The following is a 23,377-nucleotide window of genomic DNA, read 5'->3' on the forward strand; positions in this document are numbered from 1 at the left end:
TTCGTTCTTTGTAGTTTTTTTGTTTGACGCTTATTTCGTGAGTTATTTGGCCCTGTCACTATCAATGGACCACCATGTATAAGGCACAGTACTTTTGAGAAGAGAGGATACAGGAAAAGTATTCAAGGTATTCACTGTTTAAAATGGGTAATAAAAATACACCTCCTGAATGCATCTCATTACACAGCCTGGAGTATCTCCTCACAATAAACATACTGTACACGTACTCGCTTAGAGAGTTTATAGACAACAAACCTTCTGTTCAGGAGCAAAAACCAGTATAAAAATGTAATATTTTTAGGAAAACTGACATACAATACTGCTATGCATAACCATGATGCAGAATGTAGTGAAACAATGAACCAGAAAATTGTGTTCAGAAAGGTTATCAAAACAATAAATTAAGATGCACTAGAAAATGCTACCTGCATCATAACTCCGTCCGCCGGTGATGGATCCTAAAACATGATGAATGGGAAATTTAGCGGGGTTACAAGGAAAATTTGATTTCATGTTTGGTGGGGGCCATTTTAGTCATAATTAATCAGACCATATGTCACATCTTTACTGAATGTTCAAATGGTTCTGAGCACTATGGGACTTAACATCTATGGTCATCAGCCCCTAGAACTTAGAACTACTTAAACCTAACTAACCTAAGGACATCACACAACACCAAGTCATCACGAGGCAGAGAAAATCCCTGACCCCCGGGAATCGAACCCGGGAACCCGGGCGCGGGAAGCGAAACCGCTACCGCACGACCACGAGCTGCGGACTTAACTGATTGTGTGAAGCACATTGGAATGACTGAGTGGTGGACACAGAAAGTAATATCAAACAGTTCATAAAAAAAAGGTAAGCACGAAACACCATTAATAGATGGTCTCTCAGGGTGCAGAGAGCAAGCAGTGCGCGATGGATGATTGACAGCTGTCGGAGACTGAATGGCTTGGTTCATCTTTGAAGGCCGAGAGGATTAACGCCTCAGTCTGCTGCTGATGACTATACGGCCAGCGCTTTCGCCTTTCATGTAGTTCCGTTATGTGGGGGTCGCTCCTCAAACCGGTGGAGGGGGGGGGGGATTTTTACATGTGGCCGGAATAAAGACGTGGCAGCCAAGAAACGGAGGACGGGCTGTCATGTGAATGACTGTTTGGAAGCAGAATCTAAACTCGTATCTTTATTGGACTGCTACAGTAGCATTAGGTAAGAGACAGAAGGCTGGCAAAAGAAAATAAAAACAAAGTCGAATGCTCGTGAGAAGAAACATCGGACTGCAATGAAAACCAGCAAAGACTGGAATGAGAACCAGAACAACATGGAGGACACCAAAGTCATTACAGGACTGGATCAGCAGCAAGAGCAAGTGCAGACCAAGTCTTGATATGAAGTAAAAGAACGAAGTCTCTCGACCGGGAAGTCGCCCACCGAAAGCGATCACCGAACCTCACCACGCTACCAAAAACAAGTATTTCCACTCTCTTGTTCACTGATGCTTTCGTCCATGTCTTCCCCATTTCCAACTTGCTGACTGTGTAGTCGCATCATATCACTAGCAGCCGCTATACCAGTGCCAGCCCGTAGACGATTCCGCCTGGGCAGATTTTCTGCTATTTTTTCGTCACTACCGGAGGCCAGGTTTTGACTGAAGTCTCACAGAAGTCTCTAAAATATTTCACTTGATGCCACTTATTGTTTATGGACACGAAAATGTGTCTAACAAGCGTCCTGACGGTTTATCCCCAGATGATGACAGCTTATTCCTTCGAGAAGCCTTCAGGAAGCTTCAGAGGGTTCGCTTACACTATGGCATGGGATTTTGAACCGTCAACGTGGTGTTTCGGACCAAAAATATTTTACCCGTGGGTTTTTCTTCCTTCAAAGGAAGCCACAGCAATGGGGTCTGCTCTGTCGACCGTTTTGTATTACCGAGTGACAATTATTGAACTATAGTAAATAAAATCGTCATGACTTCTGAACGGTTTGCGTTAGGACGTTCAAATTGCACGGTTGGTCGAGGGGCATGATGGGAATTAGTCTGGTTAGTATGGTTCGGTTTAGCGACGAAGCCCACTTTCATTTGGAGGTCTTCGTCAATAAGCAAAACTGGCGCATTTGGGGGACTGAGAGCCCGCATTTCGCGATCGAGAAGTCCCTTCACCCTCAACGGGAGACTGTTGTTATCTCATCCCTCCTTCTTAATCCCAGTTATTGTCCATAATAAACAAAGTCTTTAAGATTAATTGGAGAAGAGCGAACTTTCCAGTTTACTTAACTTTTCGTGTAGAGCTGGCTCCAGTTCTATTTGACTAGTGGTCAGATTCTTGAAGCTGAAATCCTGAAATTTTAGGTCCATATGATTGAACTGATCTAAATAAATTTGAAGATTATTGTTGCAGAAACTGTTTGTTACGTTAAAATATTTTGTCTCTTTTAGTATATCACAGTCTTTTGAATTTTCACATTAACATAGCTGAAATTACATTGTTCGCCCAAAATACACTCCTGGAAATGGAAAAAAGAACACATTGACACCGGTGTGTTAGACCCACCATACTTGCTCCGGACACTGCGAGAGGGCTGTACAAGCAATGATCACACGCACGGCACAGCGGACACACCAGGAACCGTCCGCCGCTCGTGGTCTCGCGGTATCGTTCTCGCTTCCCGAGCACGGGGTCCCGGGTTCGATTCCCGGCGGGGTCAGGGATTTTCACCTGCCTCGAGATGACTGGGTGTTTGTGTTGTCCTCATCATTTCATCATCATCCAGGAAAGTGGCGAAATTGGACTGAGCAAAGATTGGGAAATTGTACGGGCGCTGATAACCACGCAGTTGAGCGCCCCACAAACCAATCATCATCATCACACCAGGAACCGCGGTGTTGGCCGTCGAATGGCGCTAGCTGCGCAGCATTTGTGCACCGCCGCCGTCAGTGTCAGCCAGTTTCCCGTGGCATACGGAGCTCCATCGCAGTCTTTAACACTGGTAGCATGCCGCGACAGCGTGGACGTGAACCGTATGTGCAGTTGACGGACTTTGAGCTAGGGCGTATAGTGGGCATGCGGGAGGCCGGGTGGACGTACTGCCGAATTGCTCAACACGTGGGGCGTGAGGTCTCCACAGTACATCGATGTTGTCGCCAGTGGTCGGCGGAAGGTGCACGTGCCCGTCGACCTGGGACCGGACCGCAGCGACGCACGGATGCACGCCAAGACCGTAGGATCCTACGCAGTGCCGTAGGGGACCGCACCGCCACTTCCCAGCAAATTAGGGACACTGTTGCTCCTGGGGTATCGGCGAGGACCATTCGCAACCGTCTCCATGAAGCTGGGCTACGGTCCCGCACACCGTTAGGCCGTCTTCCGCTCACGCCCCAACATCGTGCAGCCCGCCTCCAGTGGTGTCGCGACAGGCGTGAATGGAGGGACGAATGGAGACGTGTCGTCTTCAGCGATGAGAGTCGCTTCTGCCTTGGTGCCAATGATGGCCGTATGCGTGTTTGGCGCCGTGCAGGTGAGTGCCACAATCAGGACTGCATACGACCGAGGCACACAGGGCCAACACCCGGCATCATGGTGTGGGGAGCGATCTCCTACACTGGCCGTACACCACTGGTGATCGTCGAGGGGACACTGAATAGTGCAAGGTACATCCAAACCGTCATCGAACCCATCGTTCTACCATTCCTAGACCGGCAAGGGAACTTGCTGTTCCAACAGGACAATGCACGTCCGCATGTATCCCGTGCCACCCAACGTGCTCTAGAAGGTGTAAGTCAACTACCCTGGCCAGCAAGATCTCCGGATCTGTCCCCCATTGAGCATGTTTGGGACTGGATGAAGCGTCGTCTCACGCGGTCTGCACGTCCAGCACGAACGCTGGTCCAACTGAGGCGCCAGGTGGAAATGGCATGGCAAGCCGTTCCACAGGACTACATCCAGCATCTCTACGATCGTCTCCATGGGAGAATAGCAGCCTGCATTGCTGCGAAAGGTGGATATACACTGTACTACTGCCGACATTGTGCATGCTCTGTTGCCTGTGTCTATGTGCCTGTGGTTCTGTCAGTGTGATCATGTGATGTATCTGACCCCAGGAATGTGTCAATAAAGTTTCCCCTTCCTGGGACAATGAATTCACGGTGTTCTTATTTCAATTTCCAGGAGTGTACAAAATTACGCCCAAAATACAAAAATACGAACGATCACATTAGAGGCATCCTTACTAGTCCTTCCTCCGCAGAAATGATAATATTCGAAAGGGTTTAAAATTTTTCTTGACAAATGAGTTTCTATTAATTTTGATTATTATTTCATAAATGAATCAAGAAATAAACAAAGTAAACAGTTCTAGACTGCCTAATTAATAACAGAAATCTTAAGTGACCAAATTATTCGTAATTTCAAATGTTTCTGAAAAAAATTTTAACTGTACATTCAGAGCTAGTACTTATCTATTGTAACATCGAAAATAAAGTAATTCCTTTTCACAAATTTTAACTTTAAATATAGCAAATTGTGTATAAAATTGTATGAAAGTTTTCAGGAAAGCAGCTGACATAATACTGACGTATCCAAAATTCGAAAAATACTGGTATGCACACCTGCTGCTGAGAAAAAGTCCTGTTTCACTATGTGGTGTGCAACGTCCATTCAAGGAATAATCGGTGCAATAATCCTTGATGGCACGGCGACTACCGAAAGGTACTTGAAGACTTGCTGACGGAGCTACAACTTTACCTCTGCTTGCATCACGTCATCACTGTCAAACCGGAGTCCCCGCAGGTGTTCTTTAAGTTTTGGCAATAGATGAAAATCAGATAATGCCAAGTCGGGATTGTTTAGGAGATGGTCGATGGCAGTGAACCCAAGGCCGAAGTCGCAACGCTCGTGTGCCGTCAAGCATTGTAATGCAGAAGGAAAAGCGGCTCCATATGAGGAAGAACTCTTCGAACCCGAAACTCGCTTACAACAAGCTGTTTCTCACGCAACGACATTGTTAAGTTAAACACCGTCATTTTACAGGCTACAATTCGGTTCTCTCTAGTGCAAATACTTATATGTAGACACGAAGAATAAATATGTAAAATGCTAATAGCGTTAGTTTTATTTAAAAAGCTTTAAAACTTTTTACTGAAAGAATTCGGAGGAATTACTTTTCAGAATGCCCTCATACCTTCAGTTAATTTTAAAATCTTATCGCTCAATTGAATCTCCGAGTTGGTATAAGTGTTCTGTGTTGTCCCACTAACGTCACTCCCTGTTATACAAAATGAAGTCTTAGAGTTCTCATAATGCAGCATACATGAGGCAAAACTAAATCTTTATCTGCAGCACTTAAGAAAGATCATTTTTGAGGTTAAAATGCGTCACCAGCTGTATTTAATTTTTTTTTTCGTTACCAGATTACAAGTTGTAAAGGACTTTTGAAAAACATGTGAAGCAAAGAAAATTGTGCTCACGTAAATAAGTCATTAGAATTGTGTAGCCAGGAACATGGAACCGAACATTCGTTGTCAGGTCAAACCAGTTAGCCGGTAAATGGGAGTTAGTCAATGAATCTAAATCAGCGGGACGTGGGGATGCAAGTCCAAAATAATGGCTGGAGCCTAACCACATTACATCACGTCAATCCTCTGGTAAGATGAAGATAACTATAAACCGTGTAAAGACCTGATAAGCAGTTGGTTTAAAGAGAAGAGGGGTGCTTGCATCGAAGTTGCACAGCAGCCAAAACTTTTCATGTTAGTGGCTATTTTAGAGTCTATTACACTTTAACAATACATTTTTATACAGATGTCATAGGAAGAAGTGGTTTTCAGAGCCATGAAACCGGTTGTGATGTGATAATAAAAAGATTAAATTCGTATGAACCGGCTTGTTAATCCTCAAGATGATCAGGCACAGCTGTGGTTGCCCGGTCCACATGGTTTTCTGCAAACTACGGAAGGGTCGGAAATCCCACTTAGTCGCTCAGCTGCAGGAATATGGTTCGCCTGTTATATTTCTCAAGATGGCACAGGTTTAAGGAAGGAACGTGTTTCCGTAATATAGAAAGCCAGCTGGTGACGAGTCCCCTCTCTCAATCAGGAGCCTTTCCCAGGAAGGTAACGTTGCCACGTCCGGACTGCCCGTCGCTCGAATTTCGAGGCCGGATTTCCATAAGCCACCAACAAGTACTTAGCGGTTCCTTAAATGCTTAAAGCCAGTGGTTATAAGTCACACTTTGTCTTTTATACTTTACCATTCACTGGAATAAATAATCCTGAAATCCTGCTACACGCTATTCTCTGGCTGTGTTCAACTTATCATTATAGTACTATTATTAGGCATATGTACAATTAGGTAAACGTCCACCATGCAAGTGTACGAGCTGTTGAATTATGTGTCTCATTATTTGGCCCAGTGACTCAATGATATGTTCCTTGTCATAATAGACTCTCGTATATGTTCTCACGAGAATAAGTGTAAAACTAATCTTCGTGTTCTCGACCTGGAAACGACAGCACGTACTAAATTTCGTAAATCGTAATACAAAAGTATTTATGTTGTATTTTCGTTTATGTATACATGTGACTGCAACCATTCCGTAAAGCATATATAAAACATTCTCGGTTTTCTTGCCTCGTCAATTCAGTATAAAATCTCGAGCTTTCGACGATAGCCTCCATCGTCAGTTGCTCCTGACGATGACGGGGGAGGCTATCGTCGAAAGCTCGAGATTTTGTCCCGAACTGACCCGGCAAGAAAACCGAGAATGTCTTACACATAACTGCCGTCGCGGAAGTTTTCGATCTCATTCCGTAAAGCTCATTGAAAGGAATAACAACGTAACCAATTTGAATCATTTATCAAACAATGTATGTATTTCACATCTTTATAACAAGACCTACAGTAAATGTAAGAAGTTTAACGCAAACATTTTGGCGAATCGTATTGAAAATTCTTCTAGGTAGAATGCAAGTAACTGTAGTTAATGATAATGTCACCAACACGCTACACGCTACGTCCGTTTACATTGAAAAGGCGTTTTACAAATTTTCTCGTCACAATATCGCACAGCGTAACTCTCTCGGCCATTAATTCGAAAGGGTTACCACAACTACAATATGTAAAACGCCACTATGGACAGTAATGATTAAACCATAGCTACATCGCCAACCATAGAAGTGGCTTTGCGGGTACTGTGACTCACTCATTTCGCAGTACGGAGATTGTTCAGAAAACGTTATCAACGGACGTGCGATGACTGCGTTTACTGCAGGCAAATAGTAACTTATGTAGACTAAGTAGTTATTAACCCAAAAGCGAAAGGATGCGGTGCTTTTGATGTGTTCATCAGTACTATTTCACGTAAAGTGTCTTTAGTTATACCTATATCTTTGTATAGATTGATCTAAAGTCTTACTCGAACTCATTCCGCTTAAATATGTGACTAACATTTGCTACTGCCAGGAACAAGGGAATAACGTAGGCACACACAGCCCCAATAGACTATTGTTCCGCGATACAGGCTTTGTTAGACGACGTTATTGAATTTTCATGAATACGAAAACGCCTTTCAGTTTGATGCAGCTAGTCCTGCTGTTATTCAGACGATTCATTCAACATTCTGGTAACAAATCCTCTTCCTACATCACAGGCAGCAACGCTAAAGCACCATTCACTAAACACTTAAAAATGTAATCATGAATACCCCTTACACTAACAAAAAAAAAAAATCTGCTTAAAGTATGTAACTCTATAAATAGAAATTTCAGTCATCGAATGTTGCTAACGTAGCCACAGACTTATAATGCACCATCAGTCAACGAAGGTGACAGTCAGTACCTCCGATTTCAATAGCACACAGTTTCAGCGATGCATATCCATGCTGCTGTTGCAATTTTTCTGATGCCGTTAACGCATATTCCATTACGTTCTATTGATTTTTAATTATTCATTGGAATTCTGTGAAAAACTCTTTACTTGGTCCATCTACCATCTATGTGCCTATTGTAAGTAAGCAGACAATGAAAACCCGAAAGGTGGAAAGAATTTATAGAGGGGCTCCACAATGGAAGTTAACAATTAAAGCAACGCTACAGAGCGTGAAGAGGAAGTAGGTGAAGACAAGTTGGGAAATACGATACTGCGAGAAGAATTTGACACAAAGTTGAAAGAGCAGAACAATGCCCCTGGAGTAAGCGACATTAACTGAGAATTACTGAGATCCTTCGGGAACCAGACTAAACTTTCCACCTGATGTACGACTTACACGAGATAGGAATAATACCCTCGGACATAAAAAATAATGTAATAATTTCAGTTCCGAAGAAAGCATGATCTGACAGGCGTGAAAGTTACAGAACTGTCAAGTTAATACGTCATAGTTGCAAAATACTGCCACGAATTGTTTACAAGAGAATGGAAAAACTGGGAGAAGCTGACCTTGGGAAATAACATTTTGGGTTCCGTAGGAATGTAGGAGCACGCGAGGCAATATTGACTCTAAGACTTATCTTAGGGTATACGTTAATGAAAGGCAAAACTACGTTAATGGATTTAGAGGAATTTTCTGATAAAGTTGTCTGGACAACATTGTTTGTAATTCTGAAGCTAAAAGGTGTAAAATACTGCGAGCCTGAAGCCGATGGGTAGGAAACTCACCGGAGCGTTGTGACCAGACAACGCCATCTCTGAGCTGATCACCCGAGACTGTTTCATCACGGCTTAAGATTACTGATAACTTGTACGGAAACCAGACTGTAATTCTAAGAATCAAAGGACATGAAATAAAAGCAAACGTTGGAGACGTATTGAGGCTAGTGGCCTGTCCCCGACGTTATTCTGTGTGAACACTGAGCAAACAAAAAAGAAAGTCAAGGTGTAATTTGGAGACGGAATTAAAGTTCACAGGAAAGAAATAAAACTTTGAGTTATCCCGCTGACACTGTATTTCTTTTTGGAGACCGCAAAGAACTTAGAACAGTTGAATGGAAAGGATAGTCTCTTGAAAGGAGCTTATAAGTAAAAGTAAAGCACGGGTAATGGAATTTAATCGAATTAAATTACGTGATGCTGAAAAAAATTGGATTAGGCACTAAAAGTGGTATATGAGATTTGCTATTTGGGCAGCAAAATAACATGATAGCCGAAGTACAGGGGATATAAAGGCAGACTGGCAACACCACAAGAAGGTTTTTGAAAAAGAGAATACTATTAACATATATTACTAATTATAAAGTGTTTTCCAAACTATTCTTCCAGTGTATGCCCTTGCACAAAAGTTAAACGTAGACGATAAAGAGTTCAACTAAGAAGAGGGCAGAAGCTTTTGAAATATTGAAATGTGGTGCTACATAAGAATGCTGATGATCAGATGGGTAGACAGAATAGAGAACCGAATTCGGGAAAAAGGAATTTACGGCACACTTGATTCAAAGGAGGGGTCTGATGATAGGACATGTACTGAGCAGCTAGAAATCGTCAATTTGGCAGTGGAAGACAGAATTGGGGGGGGGGGGGGGGGCTAAAAAATTTGGAGGGAGATCAAGGCTTGAATACATCTACATCCACATCTACTTGATTACTTTCTAGGTCACAATTATGTGCTCGGCAGAGAATTTATCCAACCATCATTAAGCTACTTCTCTGTAATTCCATTCTCGAAGTGAACGGGGGAAAAGCGAACAGTTATATCTTCCCGTTCGAGCTCTGATTTCTCTTACTTTATTACGACAATCATTTCTCCCTGTGTAGGTGGACACCATGAAAATACTTTCACATTCTGAGGAGAAAGTTCGTGATTCAGATTTCATGAGAAGATACTGCCGCAGCGAAAAACACCTTTGTTTTTATGAATACCTCCCCAATTCATTTACGTATCCGTGGTACTCTCTCTATTATTTCGCGGTAGTAAAATACGATCTGACCTTCTTTGAAATTTTTCAATGTCCTCCGTCAGTCGTATCTGATGAGTATCCCATACCGCACACCAATACTGCAGCAGACTGCAGACAAGCGTACGTAAGCAGTCTCTTTAGTAGACATTTTACATTTTCTAAGCGTTCTGCCAGTAAATCACAGTCTGGGTTGCTTTCCCGACAATGTTATCGTATGTAAGCAGTCTCTTTAGTAGACCTGTTATATTTTCTAAGTGTTCTGCCGGTAAGTCACAGTACAGTCATTAGTTTGCTTTCCCCACAACCTTCAGTATGTGAACGTTCCAGTTTATGTTATCCGTAACTGTAATCCCTAAGTATTTAGTTGAGTTTACAGCCTTTATATTTGTGTGATTTATCCTACAGAAGAAATTTAGCGGATTCTTTCAGTGGTCATGTGGATGACTTCACACTTTTCAAAATTTACGGTCAAGTGTTACTTTTTGCACCATACAGTCTTGTTTTGCAATTCGTTTTGATCATCTGACGACTTAACATGACAGTAAATGACAACTTCATCTGCAAACAATCTAAAAGGACTGCTTAGAATATTTCCTAAATCGTCTGTGTAGATCAGTGCCAACAGAGGGGTTATAACTCTTCCTTGGAGAACGTCAGATATTAGTTCTGGTTTACTCCATGACTTCACGTCAGTTACTACGAACTGTGACCTTTCTGACAGGAAACCACGAATCCAGTCACACAACAGAGGCGATAGCCAATAGGTGGGCAGAAGGTGTCAAAATTCTTCTGGAAATCTATAAATATGGAATCAGTTTGACGTCCTCTGCCCATAGAACTCCTTACTTCGTGAGAATAGATAGCTCGTTGTGTTTCACAAGAACGATATTTTCTGAATCCGCCTTAGCTTTTTGTCAATTATCGTTTTCTTCGAGTTGATTTATAACGTTCGAACACAGTGTATGTTCCAAAATCCTATTGCAATTGTGCATTAGTACCAAGGGTCTGTAATTCAGCTGATTACTCCTGTGTCCTTTTTTTGGTGTCGGTATGACTTGTGTAACTTTCCAGTCTTTGGGGATCTTTCAACCAGCGAGTGGTTGTATATGATTGATAATTATTAAGCTATTGTATCAGCATACTTTGAAAGGAACCTGACATGCTTTAAGCTGTTTCGCCACATTGGGGATATCTACTTCTAAGTTACTCATGTTGGCAGTTGTTATTGATTCTAATTTTGGAATATTTACAATGTCTTCTTTTGTAAAGGAATTTCGGAAAACTGTGTTAAGTAACTCTGCTTTAGTGGCACTGTCAGCAATGTCATCACGATTATAATCACGCAGTGAAGGTATTGATTGCGTATTGCCATTGGCGTACTTTGCATACGATCAGGATCTCTATGGGTTATTATAGGGATTTCTAGATAGAGTTTCGTTGTGGAAACCATTAAAAGTATCTCAAATTGAAGTTCGCGTTAAATTTCGTGCTTCTATAAAACTTAACGGGTCTTGGGTATTTTGCGTTCCTGTAAATTTGGCGTGCTTTTTTCATTGCTTTTGCAATAGTCTTCTGACCTGTTTTGTGTACCAAAGGGGATCAGTACCATCTCTTATTAATTTTTTGGTATATATCTCTCTACTGCCGTCGATACTATTTCTTTGAATCCAGACAGCATCCTATCTACGCGTACTCAGATTGGAAGAATGGAGACTGTGTTTCAGGATGGAGTCAAGCGAATCTTTATCTGCTTTTCTTGAAGGTAGATGTATTTTGCGTTTATTTTTGATGGGTTTGGATGTTATGGCATTCAGTCTCGCTACAACGACCTTGTGGTCACTAAGCCCTGTATGTGTCGCGATGCTCCCTACTTGGTCAGGGTTATATGTAGCTAAGAGGTGAAGTTTGTTTTCGCAACCATGTACACTTCGATTGGGCGCCTGAAAAAGTTGTTCAAATTATTTTTCTTAAAATGCGTTAACTACGGTTTCGGACTATGTTTTATGTCCACCATCGACTTTAAACATCTATTTTCGCTAACATATCGAGGGTAGATAGACGTGACCACCAACTATAATTGTATAACAGAGCTACCACAGTTTACAACTACAGTATTCATTGTTCCTATGTCTACCCTCCTCCTGTGTTCACCCTGCACCCTTTGCGACTGAAGCCCTTTCTGCACTTTCCCAAGACCCTCTAACTTAAGAAAACCTCTCAGTCCTCTTTACTCAACCCCCTTTACCAGTGTAGCCGATTCCTTGCGTGTTTGGACTCCACACTTATTTAGTGGAAACTGGAAACCCACCGCCCAGTGGCATAAGTCGAAGAATCCGCAACCTAAACGGCGACAGAACTGTCTGAGCCTCTGGTTCTGACCCTCCACTTGGCTCTGTACCAGAGGACGACAGATGCTTCTATCTCACAGTCAAGACTGGTACTCTTTACCAATTAATTTATCCACCCGAAACAGAGAGAATCTCTTCCAATGCAAAGCGACACACATCGTTAGTTCTGACATGAGCCACCACCTACATTTGGTTGAACCTTGTACCCTTTACGGCATCTAGAAGCACCCATTCTACATCTGGGATGACTCCTCCTTGTACGTACACAAATGCACACACTGGATACCTTCCCCTCCTTCGCAGCCATATCCCTCTGGAACTCCCAACAACCAGTAATCCCACCCTCTGAGAATGCCCAGACCATGCAGGGAGAGTATTCCTCTGAAACAGGGCGAACGACTTCATCTGGCTCAGGTGTTTTGTTCGCCACAGATACCGTCCCAATCTTTGTCAGACGAACCAGGGAGGCTCATATTCATTACCCTTTTCTCACACTTCGTCCATGCTACCGACTCTGAAAGTCGAGTTCTGTCTCACTCTGTATATACAGGTTGATCCAAAAGATTGTTAACGGTTGAAAATACACTAATGCATGGAACACTGTAGGTCGAGTGGTAAAAATTGAGACATATGCCTGAAATGACATGATGTTTATTGAAACCAAAAACGAGTGCAAAAACTGGCCAACAGATGGCACTGGACAGCAACACGCCAGTGACGCCGCGTGAGGATCGTGAGCTGTAGAGAGAGAAAGAGTCAGGTGCGCCAGCAGTCGCATCATACTGACATCACATAAAAACTCATTGTAGGTGGAGCTTTAATATCAGACTTGAGGATCCGCTACGCAGCTGTGCGATCCTATCTCCATAGGAAGAGTATCCGAACGGGTAAAGATCCTGTGGCAAGTGCCATTGTGAAGAAAATTATCAAGAAGTTCGAAGCCATGGATTGTTTAGTCAATCTGCCCCATAGTGGACGACCACTTACATGTGCTACACCAACTCGGACGGTTAAGGAAGAAATGGAGACATCAACGCGTTCATCTCCGCATGGTGAAGTCACGGCTTGTAAAATCGCACATGGCACTGTCATTCCATGCACTACTGTTTGGGCCGGCCGGAGTGGTCGAGCGGTTCTAGGCGCTACAGTCTGGAACCGCGCGACCGCTACGGTCGCAGGTTCTAATCCTGCCTCGGGCATGGATGTCTGTGATGTCCTTAGGTTAGTTAGGTTTAATTAGTTCTAAGTTCTAGGGAACAGATAACCTCAGAAGTTAAGTCCCATAGTGCTCAGAGCCATTTGAACCAGCCACTACTGTTTGGAGAGCACTAAGGCATACTCTCCATAGCTAACAGTACAATATCCACCGTTATCATCAACTGATACCCACCTACTATGTGATGCGGAGAACATTTGCGGTGCGACTGTTTCAAAAATTTGGGGAAGATGACGATTGGTTGCCTAACGTACTATGGACAGACTAAGCCTATTTCATACTGCGAAGGCCAGTTACCATACAGCTGCAAAAATTGTCCACCGAAGATCCTGGAACTGTCGTGAAAACCTCGCTATATGACGAGAAAATCACGGTATTGTGTCGGTTTACTACGTAACCGTTTCTCTTCGAGGAAACGTAGAGTGCTGCATTTCAAACTGTCAGCGTAAACATTGATAGGTACGATTACGCCGATATGTTATAGAACCTCGTCATCCCTAGGCTGATAGATAAACACCTGCTAGAAGGCATGAATTTTGTGCATGATCGCTCTGCATCCCATATTGCTACATGTATCGCATATCGTTTGGTGAGGCTCACGTGTTGAGCAGCTACTTGGTCTCCCAGGTCCCCAGACATCAGTCCGTGTGAGTAATGGTTACCTGATCATTATCGTGATCGATCGACCTCATTACGGCGCTAAAAGACAGCATTCGACAGCAGTTTCTCACCATACCTACTGATATGCCGTGCAGTGCAGTTCATAGCATCGTCTCTCGACTAGATGAATTGTTGATGAATGTCGGCCGACATGATGAGCCTTTATTATGGAGAACATGGTATTTGTTAATCAATTGCTATGCTAATTATTGCTTTTGTATCATGTAAAGCGCCGTCTTTAGGTCATTTTGTGCACTATTTTTGTTTCAATGAAACCAACATGTCATTTCAAAAATTTTTGTCACTTTTTACCTCTCTGCCTACATTATTCCGTGAAGTATTGAAGTATCGAATGTTAACAGACTTTAGCGTTACCCTGAACAATGAGTTTAAACGATAACTGTTTACAACGAACAAACTGGTGAAGAATACTTGTCGTCTATCAAGCCGGGAAACTGTTTCAAATTGGCCTACAAAACCACCCAAGCTTCATTGCATGAACGATACGCGAGATTTTGACAAAAATCATCCTTGAATGTTAAAAACCACTTGTTCTTGTGCACACAAGACGCAAAATAACGTTTGTATAAATCATACGTCGAAATATTGTGAATTTAGAAACTGTAAAATTAATGAATAATTGTTCTGTTTGTATAGTTTTACTATGAAACTACTGTGCTTGTCAGCCTTCATTTTGGATCTAACTATAAACCTAATTAGTTCTTGCATAATGTTTACGAAAGACGTTTTTCTTTCTCTACCGTCACAACAAAGTTTGAATTAACAATGTCAGTAACGTAAGAGAGCCAAGGGTATTGAAAACTAGAGTGGCGCGCATTTGTTGTAGCTTTGGTGACTTCTGCGAGCCAATTTGAGGCGGTTTCCCGGCTCGAAAGACCGCAGTATCCCATATCAAACTGTAGGTCTCCTCTACATTATCATTTACACCCTGGTTGTAAATTTCAGGTAGCGATCAAATAATGACGCAAAGAGAAGAACTGGGCAAGTCATAGTAATCAATAAAACCTTTTCGGCATACAAGCCGCGTCACTTCCGAAAAAATCCCCGAGCTTTAGATAGCTGTCTCCACCATCGTCATCAGGAATTAAAGTGACTGCTGGGGCTCGCACTGTGTTCCCCTTACATACATGTACTGGCAGCGTCTGGAACCTTGTAGAGTGTGCCAGAATGATTTCAGATGGCTCGGGTAGCTGGAGCAAGTTTGAAATACCGCTCCCGCGTTCCAACAAGCGTTAAGTCTACGTCTTTGCTTTCGACCAGTGTTCAGAGTCTGCCCCGATAACCTACTAAGTCTGTACCCCCGACCTCTGTTAAAATTGTAACTGTTTATTCTAATTTCAGATGCTTCTTTTATAACAGAATCACAATATGATCGTGTTTGAGCCAGAACTCTTGGCTTTTAAAACTGTATTTTATGGCCGTTTTCTAGGTGATGTTCAGCCACGACCGACTCCTCCAGTCCCCTTTTTTCGATATATCTTAAATTCTGTGCACAGCACTCAGCGACAATGCTAACATTTGATCCGTACAAATACTACCATGTTGTCTTTAACGGGGCGTAAGATATTTCTCATCTTGAGGGCGAAACACTGGTCTCAGTATATTCTCTTCAGCACTCTCCTATCTTGCTATTAGTTGCTCCCACAGTGTGGAAATATTGCAGCTGGTTTGGTTCAAATGATTCAAATGGCTCTAAGCAATATGGGATTACAAAGCTCTTATCTTGGAGGCGGGGCGGAACACAGGTCTCAGTTCATGTTCAAATGGCTCTGAGCACTAAGGGACTTAACATCTGAGGTCATCAGTCCCCTAGAACGTAGAACTACTTAAACCTAACTAACCTAAGGACGACACACACATCCATGCCCGCCCGCATCTCGTGGTCGTGCGGTAGCGTTCTCGCTTCCCACGCCCGGGTTCCCGGGTTCGATTCCCGGCGGGGTCAGGGATTTTCTCTGCCTCGTGATGGCTGGGTGTTGTGTGCTGTCCTTAGGTTAGTTAGGTATAAGTAGTTCTAAGTTCTAGGGGACTTATGACCACAGCAGTTGAGTCCCATAGTGCTCAGAGCCAAGCCAAGCCAACATCCATGCCCGAGGCAGAATTCGAACCTGAGACCGTAGCAGCCGCGTGGTTCAGGACTGAAGGGCCTAGAAACGTTCGGCCACAACGGCCGGCCGGCTGGTTTATCCTCTTGCACGGATTCACTAGGCGTCTTTCGTCGGTGGCACCTGAAAGCTCCAGCTATTTCTCCCTTATCTGACTATTTTCTCTGAACACTGTGGAACTTAGACTCTAGAAGGCTGTCGACAGAAATAAACTTTGCCTTGTGTACTAACGTGGCTGAGCGGTTCTAGGCGCTTCAGTCTGGAACCGCGCGACCGCTACGGCTGCAGCTTCGAATTCTGCCTCCGGCATGGATGTGTGTGTCGTCCTTAGGTTAGTTAGGTTTAAGTAGTTCGGAGCTGCTGAGAGTTGCTCAACTTCTATTCCGCCCATGAGTCACTCTGACCCTCTCTGGGAGATTCCAGACGCTGCCGTTACAGCTGTACTGCCAGAACACCTTGCCAGCCCCGACATTCAGCGGTTTTTAACTCCTGATCTCGATGGTGGAGACATCTATCGAAAGCTCGAGTGTTTTATGCTAAATGACGGGACTTGTAAACCGAGAATGCTTTACCGAAGCATGCCACTGCGAAACCAAGTCATCGTGATATTATGCACTCACTCCGTCTTCAGGCCACGAGTGGCCTACCGGGACCATCCGACCGCCGTGTCATCCTCGGTGGACATGTGGATAGGAGGGGCGCGAGGTCAGCACACCGCTCTCCCGGTCGTAAGAGGCTATTCTTGACCGAAGCCGCTATATTCGGTCGAGTAGCTCCTCAATTGGCATTACGAGGCTGAGTGCACCCCGAAAAATGGCAACAGCGCATGGCGGCCTGGATGGCCACCCATCCAAGTGCCGACCACGCCCGACAGCGCTTAACTTCGGTGATCTCACGGGAACCGGTGTATCCAAAGCGGCAAGGCCGTTGCCAGATCGTGATATTCTGCGCATAATGAAATTGTCAACTCTCGTAAAAACATATCCACTTTGAGGACATTCTGTACAGTTTCATGCTGACGTGTCTCGTCCCAGTTAGTAACTTTTCAGCACTCTATATTTACAGCCACAGAGAGCGCTAGTCAGCCGTTGCACGAACAGCGCAGGTGCAATTTTGAGGAAAGTTTGGTGTGCCGTGTAACGGAGGGTCTGCGTGTTTGACACAGGGCGACCGTTCCCGCTGGTGAACTGCACCGTGGTGAACCAGACGTCGGACTCTCTGCACGTGGAGTGCCTGGAGAGCTTCGACGGCGGGCTGCCGCAGAGCTTCCTCATGGAGGTGCTGGAGCTGCCGCAGCTGCAGCTGCGCCGCAACGCGACGGCGGGCCGCGCGCCGCCCGCCTTCGACGTCTTCGGCTTGGAGGCGGGCGCCAGCTACCAGGTGCGCCTGTACGCCGTCAACGCCAAGGGCCGCAGCGAGGCCTACGTCATCGACGCCGTCACGTTCAAGGGCGTCGCCAAGTTCACAGGTCGGTACCAGCGCGCACTCTGCATCTCGTGCCTTCGAATAACGCGAGCCGCATGACAAAGACCACACTTAGGGCCCGAAGATGGAGAGAGGGGCGGTTGAAGCAGTCAGGAAATACAGGGCGTAACAGAAAGGTGTGGCCAGACTTTCAGGATAGATTCTGAGTCTGGCAATTGCGCCTAGGTCGGTGCTATCAAATGCCGTTCAGTGGAAGGACTGGACCAAGGGGTAATCTACTCGTAAAACATCATTCACCATGTCCGCAGCTCGCGTTCTAGTGGCGAGCGTTGCTGCCTCTGCATCATGGGACCCGGGTTTGATTCCCGGGTGGGTTGGGGATTTTCTCTGCCGCAGGACTGGTCGTTTGTGTTGTCTTCATCGTTCCATCATCGTCAATCATGACAGTGGCTAGATTGGATTGAGTAAAAAGAATTATTGGACTGTGTAAAAATTGGGACTTTGTTCGGGCGCTGATGACCGCGCAGTTGAGCGCTCCACAAACCAAACATCATCATCATCTTCATCATTCACCATTAACAGTATCGCCATTTTATAATATAATAAAATGATGGAATAGATGATAATAAAGTGTTGAAATGCGTGGCTTTTTAAAATGTATTGAATTAATGAGATTAATTTTTCGGCATGAATGACAAGCACAATAAGCTGAGCTATGCCTGGAAATAAGTTCGTATTAGTTCATATTATTTGGCAGGGCGAAGTAGTTTCTTTCTCCGCTGTAGATTTGTGCTTACCATTCTTTATAATGCTACGTTTGCTCGGCGTGTTCACCTTTGAAGTGTTGACCGTGTCCCCATTAGGCTTATCGGATCTTCGTAGTTTTCCAAAGTACACAGGTGGGCTTCAGTTTTTGTAATTATCGTACTATTTGAAATAACAACTCACACGACATTTCTATTAATAAAACAATACTGTATTTTTCTAAACGGTGCACATAAGAAATACGTACTCCTCACTTATTCATAGCGACCCCAAAATGGCGGTCTACAATTACTTGCTAAAAATGGCGTGCTTCTCACTCGTTCACTAGCTGAGCGCGAATCCTCCCTTCCTTCCTCCTACTGGTACCAGAAAAAATCCTCTGTGTTTTAACAAATGGAAATCAAAAATACCTGACGGTAGGCACAGGCTCTATGATGGGCTACCGCTTCATCTTTTCTCTTCGCCTTTAAATAAGACGAAAACATAAAAGAAATGCAAAAGGTTTATCACAACAGGAGCGACATCTTTATTTCACACTCAGAATTTAAAACGATTGACAGTAACCATTTCGGACTAGAACAAAGTTAGAAGTTTCCTTTTTTACTTTACTGTCCAAGAAAACAGTGAGTGGACTCAAATTTTAGCAGCTTTAAATTACATGTACACCTTTTTAACTTTCCAAGCGAGCAATAGGTGGTCTCAGATTTATAACAACTCGAAATCACACTTAACAATATCGTCCGAGGTAAAGCCACAGAAAAATAAATTGCCATTATTAAAGAATCAAAATACTAATCCCTGGAAAAACCACTCTTTAATACTCAAAAAAATGAGATAACCTCAGAAACAGTAGTGAAAGTACAAGAGTTTTAAAATTAGAAAAACAATTAATACTTCTTTGGTCGTGACAACAGGGCAAATACGCCACAGAGAAACGGAGGTCCTGAACTAAAAATTAAATGGTCTTCGCCAATCGCTACGACGGATAAAAAGTAAAACGCAGTCGACAGCCCGCGCGTCGTTCACTAAAATGGCCGGTAACTCAGACGACAAACACAAACGATAACATAAGTGGTCAAAAAAAAAAAGGGTATTCCGTCAGGGAATGGGAGGCCGTCAAAGGTTGACTGCACCGAACACAGAGTTGTCAGGGAGCATCACTTAACAAATGGCGATGGCTAAAAAGACGGTGTCCGATACGCAATCGAGAAAGCCGAGAGGCGGTCGTCCAAGCCGCTGGTAGAAGCTTAATAACGCGGAGCTTGTTTCCATGAATGGAGAACCAGTGGTGATACCAAAGTGACACGACCTGCTGAGAGACGGCAACACAGAGATCATCGGAGGGAATGTAAGAACTAGCGGGCTGAGGTACGAGGTGTGCAGCTTTGGCAGCAGCGTCAGCGGCCTCGTTTCCTGTCGGAGCGACGTGATCAGTTTATACATGAAGGTGCTGTCCTGGGGCACTGAACGACGGCCGTGATTGTGATACAAAATCCAATACTGAGATAAGTTAAAACACACCAACAGAGTAACCTCACTCAAGTTTCTAAATAAGATGAGTATTCTCAGGCGCACCTGTAGTACGGATCAAAGATTATTAGTTAACGTATAATAATTATTCACTACCAGACTCGATAGGAAATAGAGAGTAGATCTGGCAGGTTCCCAGACATTCAATTAAAGAAAGCTACAAATAACTGTAATAAATCAATGTTAATATTTACTCCCTTGCTTTAATCATTGCTCTGACATTAGTACATTAATAACTTTTATGGTCGAATTAAGAGAAAATATGTCTCTTAGGTTTGTCGTAATTACAAGCTGCACCTTGAATCAGCAGTTAATGACACTTTTCAGCAGATAATTTACATGATATCAGTGCACTTTAAAAATCTGTTGCCTAAGCGACGGTAAAACAACGGCAGCCATTTCATATAATAGATAATTATGCATCTTACTGACAACTTGCTAATCAAAATATTTTCAAGTGGCATCCGTCCCTAGACTTAAACACTACTTAAACTTAACTTATGCTATGAACAACACACAGAACCATGCCCGAGGGAGGACTCGAACCTGCGGCGGGAGGAGCAATGAATCCGAGACATGGCCCCTCAAACCGCGCGGCCACCGTGCGTCGTGAAAAAGATAGGTACACAAGATAAACAACTCTAGTAATAACCTTCAACATTGCAGTGCGTCAGCAATCGTTGGTTCTTTCGGAATCTCCTATCAAATTTTTAGTATATTGCATCCCAGCTCTAATTTCTTTTTGGAGAGTAATACTGGGATCTTTGTTAAGCGTAACTATCCCTTTGTCATTGAAAAAGCTTCGGTCTTGTCTATGTATTCTTGTACGCCCATAAGATGGCCTTTTTTCATTCTAATATTCACAGAGTTAGAGCTATCCCTCTTGCACCAGATGCGGTAGAAACTGAACTGGTCACACTTGAGAATATTGCTATAAATAATGGCTATAGGCCTCAGTTGGTAAGACAGATGTATAACAAGAAAGTAAATAAAAATAATTCGACGTCTTCCAACCTAGGGGATGCGTTAGATGATAAACAAGTGGCAACGATATCTATCCCTTACATAGGCATTATAAGTTACAAATTGGGGCGTTTACTCAGAGCCCATAATTTCAGAGTCGCCTATTCTACTAATAGTAGTTTACATAGGAATTTAATCCACTCCTTGCACAATAAGAGCGATAAACTTTCCCAATCAGGAGTATATAAAATTACATGCGGGGATTGTCCAAAATTTTACATCGGGCAAACGGGACGAGCTCTGGGTCTCAGGTATAAAGAGTATATTCCTACTAGAAGTGGTGACGGTACTAAGGGCTCTACTTATGCGGAACACCTTGTGCAAACGGCTCATGCGCCGAGCCCTCCAGTTAATATCGAGTTACTTCATGCCGAGGTTAAAGGCTTAAAACTGGATGTTTTGGAAGAAATGCAGGTCTTTAAGCATCTGCAACATGGTTCAAAAATGGTTCAAATGGCTCTGAGCACTATGGGACTTAACTGCTGAGGTCATCAGTCCCCTAGAACTTAGAACTACTTAAACCTAACTAACCTAAGGACATCACACACATCCATGCCGGAGGCAGGATTCGAACCTGCGACCGTAGCGGTCACGTGGTTCCAAACTGTAGCGCCTAGAACCGCTCGGCCACTCCGGCCGGCTATCTGCAACATGATAAAGACAATATTCCTAACGACCAACTCCTACTAAGAAACAGAAAATTTTTTGAAGGTTTAGCACCTTTAATTTGTTCTTCATACTTGTAAATCTGATGATCTGGGGATTTTCACATGCTTGCGCTGATTGGCGAGCGTGGTTGGTCAAGCTGTTCTTCTTTTTTCTTGTTTTCCTCAGTTTCCTTTTACGATGAAGGTGATTTTAGCCCGTTGAGAACCTCACGTTTTATCCCTATGTCTTTGTTACCACGACGTCCTTAGATTACGTTCCCTCAGGACCCCCCCCCCCCCCCCCCCGCAGGCTAACTACTGGCTTTAGGAATAGTTTTTAAGAGTTCCTACTGTTGACATAGATAGCTTCGTATATGTTTCTTTCCTAGCATAAGCAACTGTGTGCGGTTATTTTTAAGCTTCATCTCCTATTTAGCTCGTCACTTATTCTATCCATTCTATTTTTTGATATACGTTGATCCACGGTTGGGAATACAAGGGCTATTTAACCACGACCCATGTACAAACTTTCACGTATTCGTATGCGCATGCGCTTTCAAGTAACTTCCCTTGTCTTGCGCATGTGCATAGGTAGCGGGTCGAGCGTGTAAGTGAGCGACGTTGTGTAGCTGCAGTTTATGGCGGGTCATGGCCCATCGAACATAGGCGGGTGTGAGGTGGAGGTTACACCACTAAGTTAAGTAACGGTTTAGACTTTGTACATATGTACTGTTTGTGTTCCCCTTTTTTCGTTTATAAAAGTATAGCCATGGTGTTCTTTTAATCATTGACAAAGGTCTTCTTAGGCACTTGTGGATTTTATTGTTCTGAAGAAGGTGTAGTTATCTACGCCGAAACCTAATTAAACACTAGGTGCTTTTTTCGCAGTCGAGGCGGGTTTCTAGTTCTTTAATACCTCTAGTAATATTAGCGATGCGAAATAGCATTAGCCTTCAGAGAAACTCAGACATCTAAACTAAAATAAGCGACATTTAAATAGTCAAAGGCGCAAATAAGCGTGCTACGGTTAATACCAAAATTGCTTATAGTTTTCAACCTGCTTTTCTTGACCCAATACACGGGCGGGTACAAACGAACACTTGCCTAGAGCGTCAGAAGCTGCAATCGGACCGCGTCCCAGTACGCAACGACTCTAGCAGTGCTAGTTGGGGAATAGCAGTGCTAGTTGTGGAAATACTAAAACACAATAACTATTAACATTAGAAAAAACGGAAAATGCTAGCACACTGTTTACTGTCAGTAGCATAGAAAGAGCTCCTTTCTGGTCAAGATAAAGTTTACGACAGCTCAGAAGGCAGCTTAAATATCACGCGCAAGGAAATAAGCTCTTTCTTTCCTACTACTTTTTAAACAAGTTTTAAATAGAATATATTGAGGCCCAAACCTCATGCAACAGTTTAAAAGTCACTTTATAAATGACACAATGAACAAAATTGCAGATAAAAGCAGAAGTTATTTATAAGCATAGAGTGAGAGACTACCTTCACATAATCAGCCAGTACCCCAATAAGAAACACTTGACTTTCTAGCTAGCCAAGAAGTGAAACATTGACCAACACGAAGGAGGAACCAAAGCATCTTCCTCTACATGGCAACGCTCAAGAAGGCGCTACGACAGAACCACCACGAGCCTCTCCACATTACACTATTGCCAAGCGAATGCCAAATCCAACCGCTCGGCCGCACGGAGAAGCACTCCGTGTCTCTGCTCATTTCGGGTCCTCTCT

General features: G+C 43.5%; 1 protein-coding gene and 1 non-coding gene across 5 annotated transcripts in view; one reads left to right on the top strand and one right to left on the bottom strand.

Annotated features, from left to right (window-relative positions):
- LOC126188244 (neural cell adhesion molecule 2) overlaps positions 1-23,377 on the top strand; it is a 612,074-nt gene that overhangs the window by 455,149 nt on the left and 133,548 nt on the right. For all 4 annotated transcript variants that reach the window (XR_007537838.1, XR_007537839.1, XM_049929802.1 and 1 more), the window contains exon 10: positions 17,405-17,707. Coding sequence is in view for 2 of the 4 variants with exons in the window: in XM_049929802.1 (XP_049785759.1) it covers positions 17,405-17,707 (303 nt within the window). In the remaining 2 variants the exon portion in view is untranslated. The remainder of the gene's footprint in view (positions 1-17,404; positions 17,708-23,377) is intronic.
- Trnap-ugg (transfer RNA proline (anticodon UGG)) lies at positions 21,536-21,619 on the bottom strand. The gene has a single exon. It is a non-coding gene; the product is annotated as a tRNA-Pro (tRNA).

This window comes from Schistocerca cancellata, chromosome 5 (genome assembly GCF_023864275.1).
Source record: "Schistocerca cancellata isolate TAMUIC-IGC-003103 chromosome 5, iqSchCanc2.1, whole genome shotgun sequence".
Classification (NCBI taxonomy): Eukaryota; Metazoa; Arthropoda; class Insecta; order Orthoptera; family Acrididae; genus Schistocerca; species Schistocerca cancellata.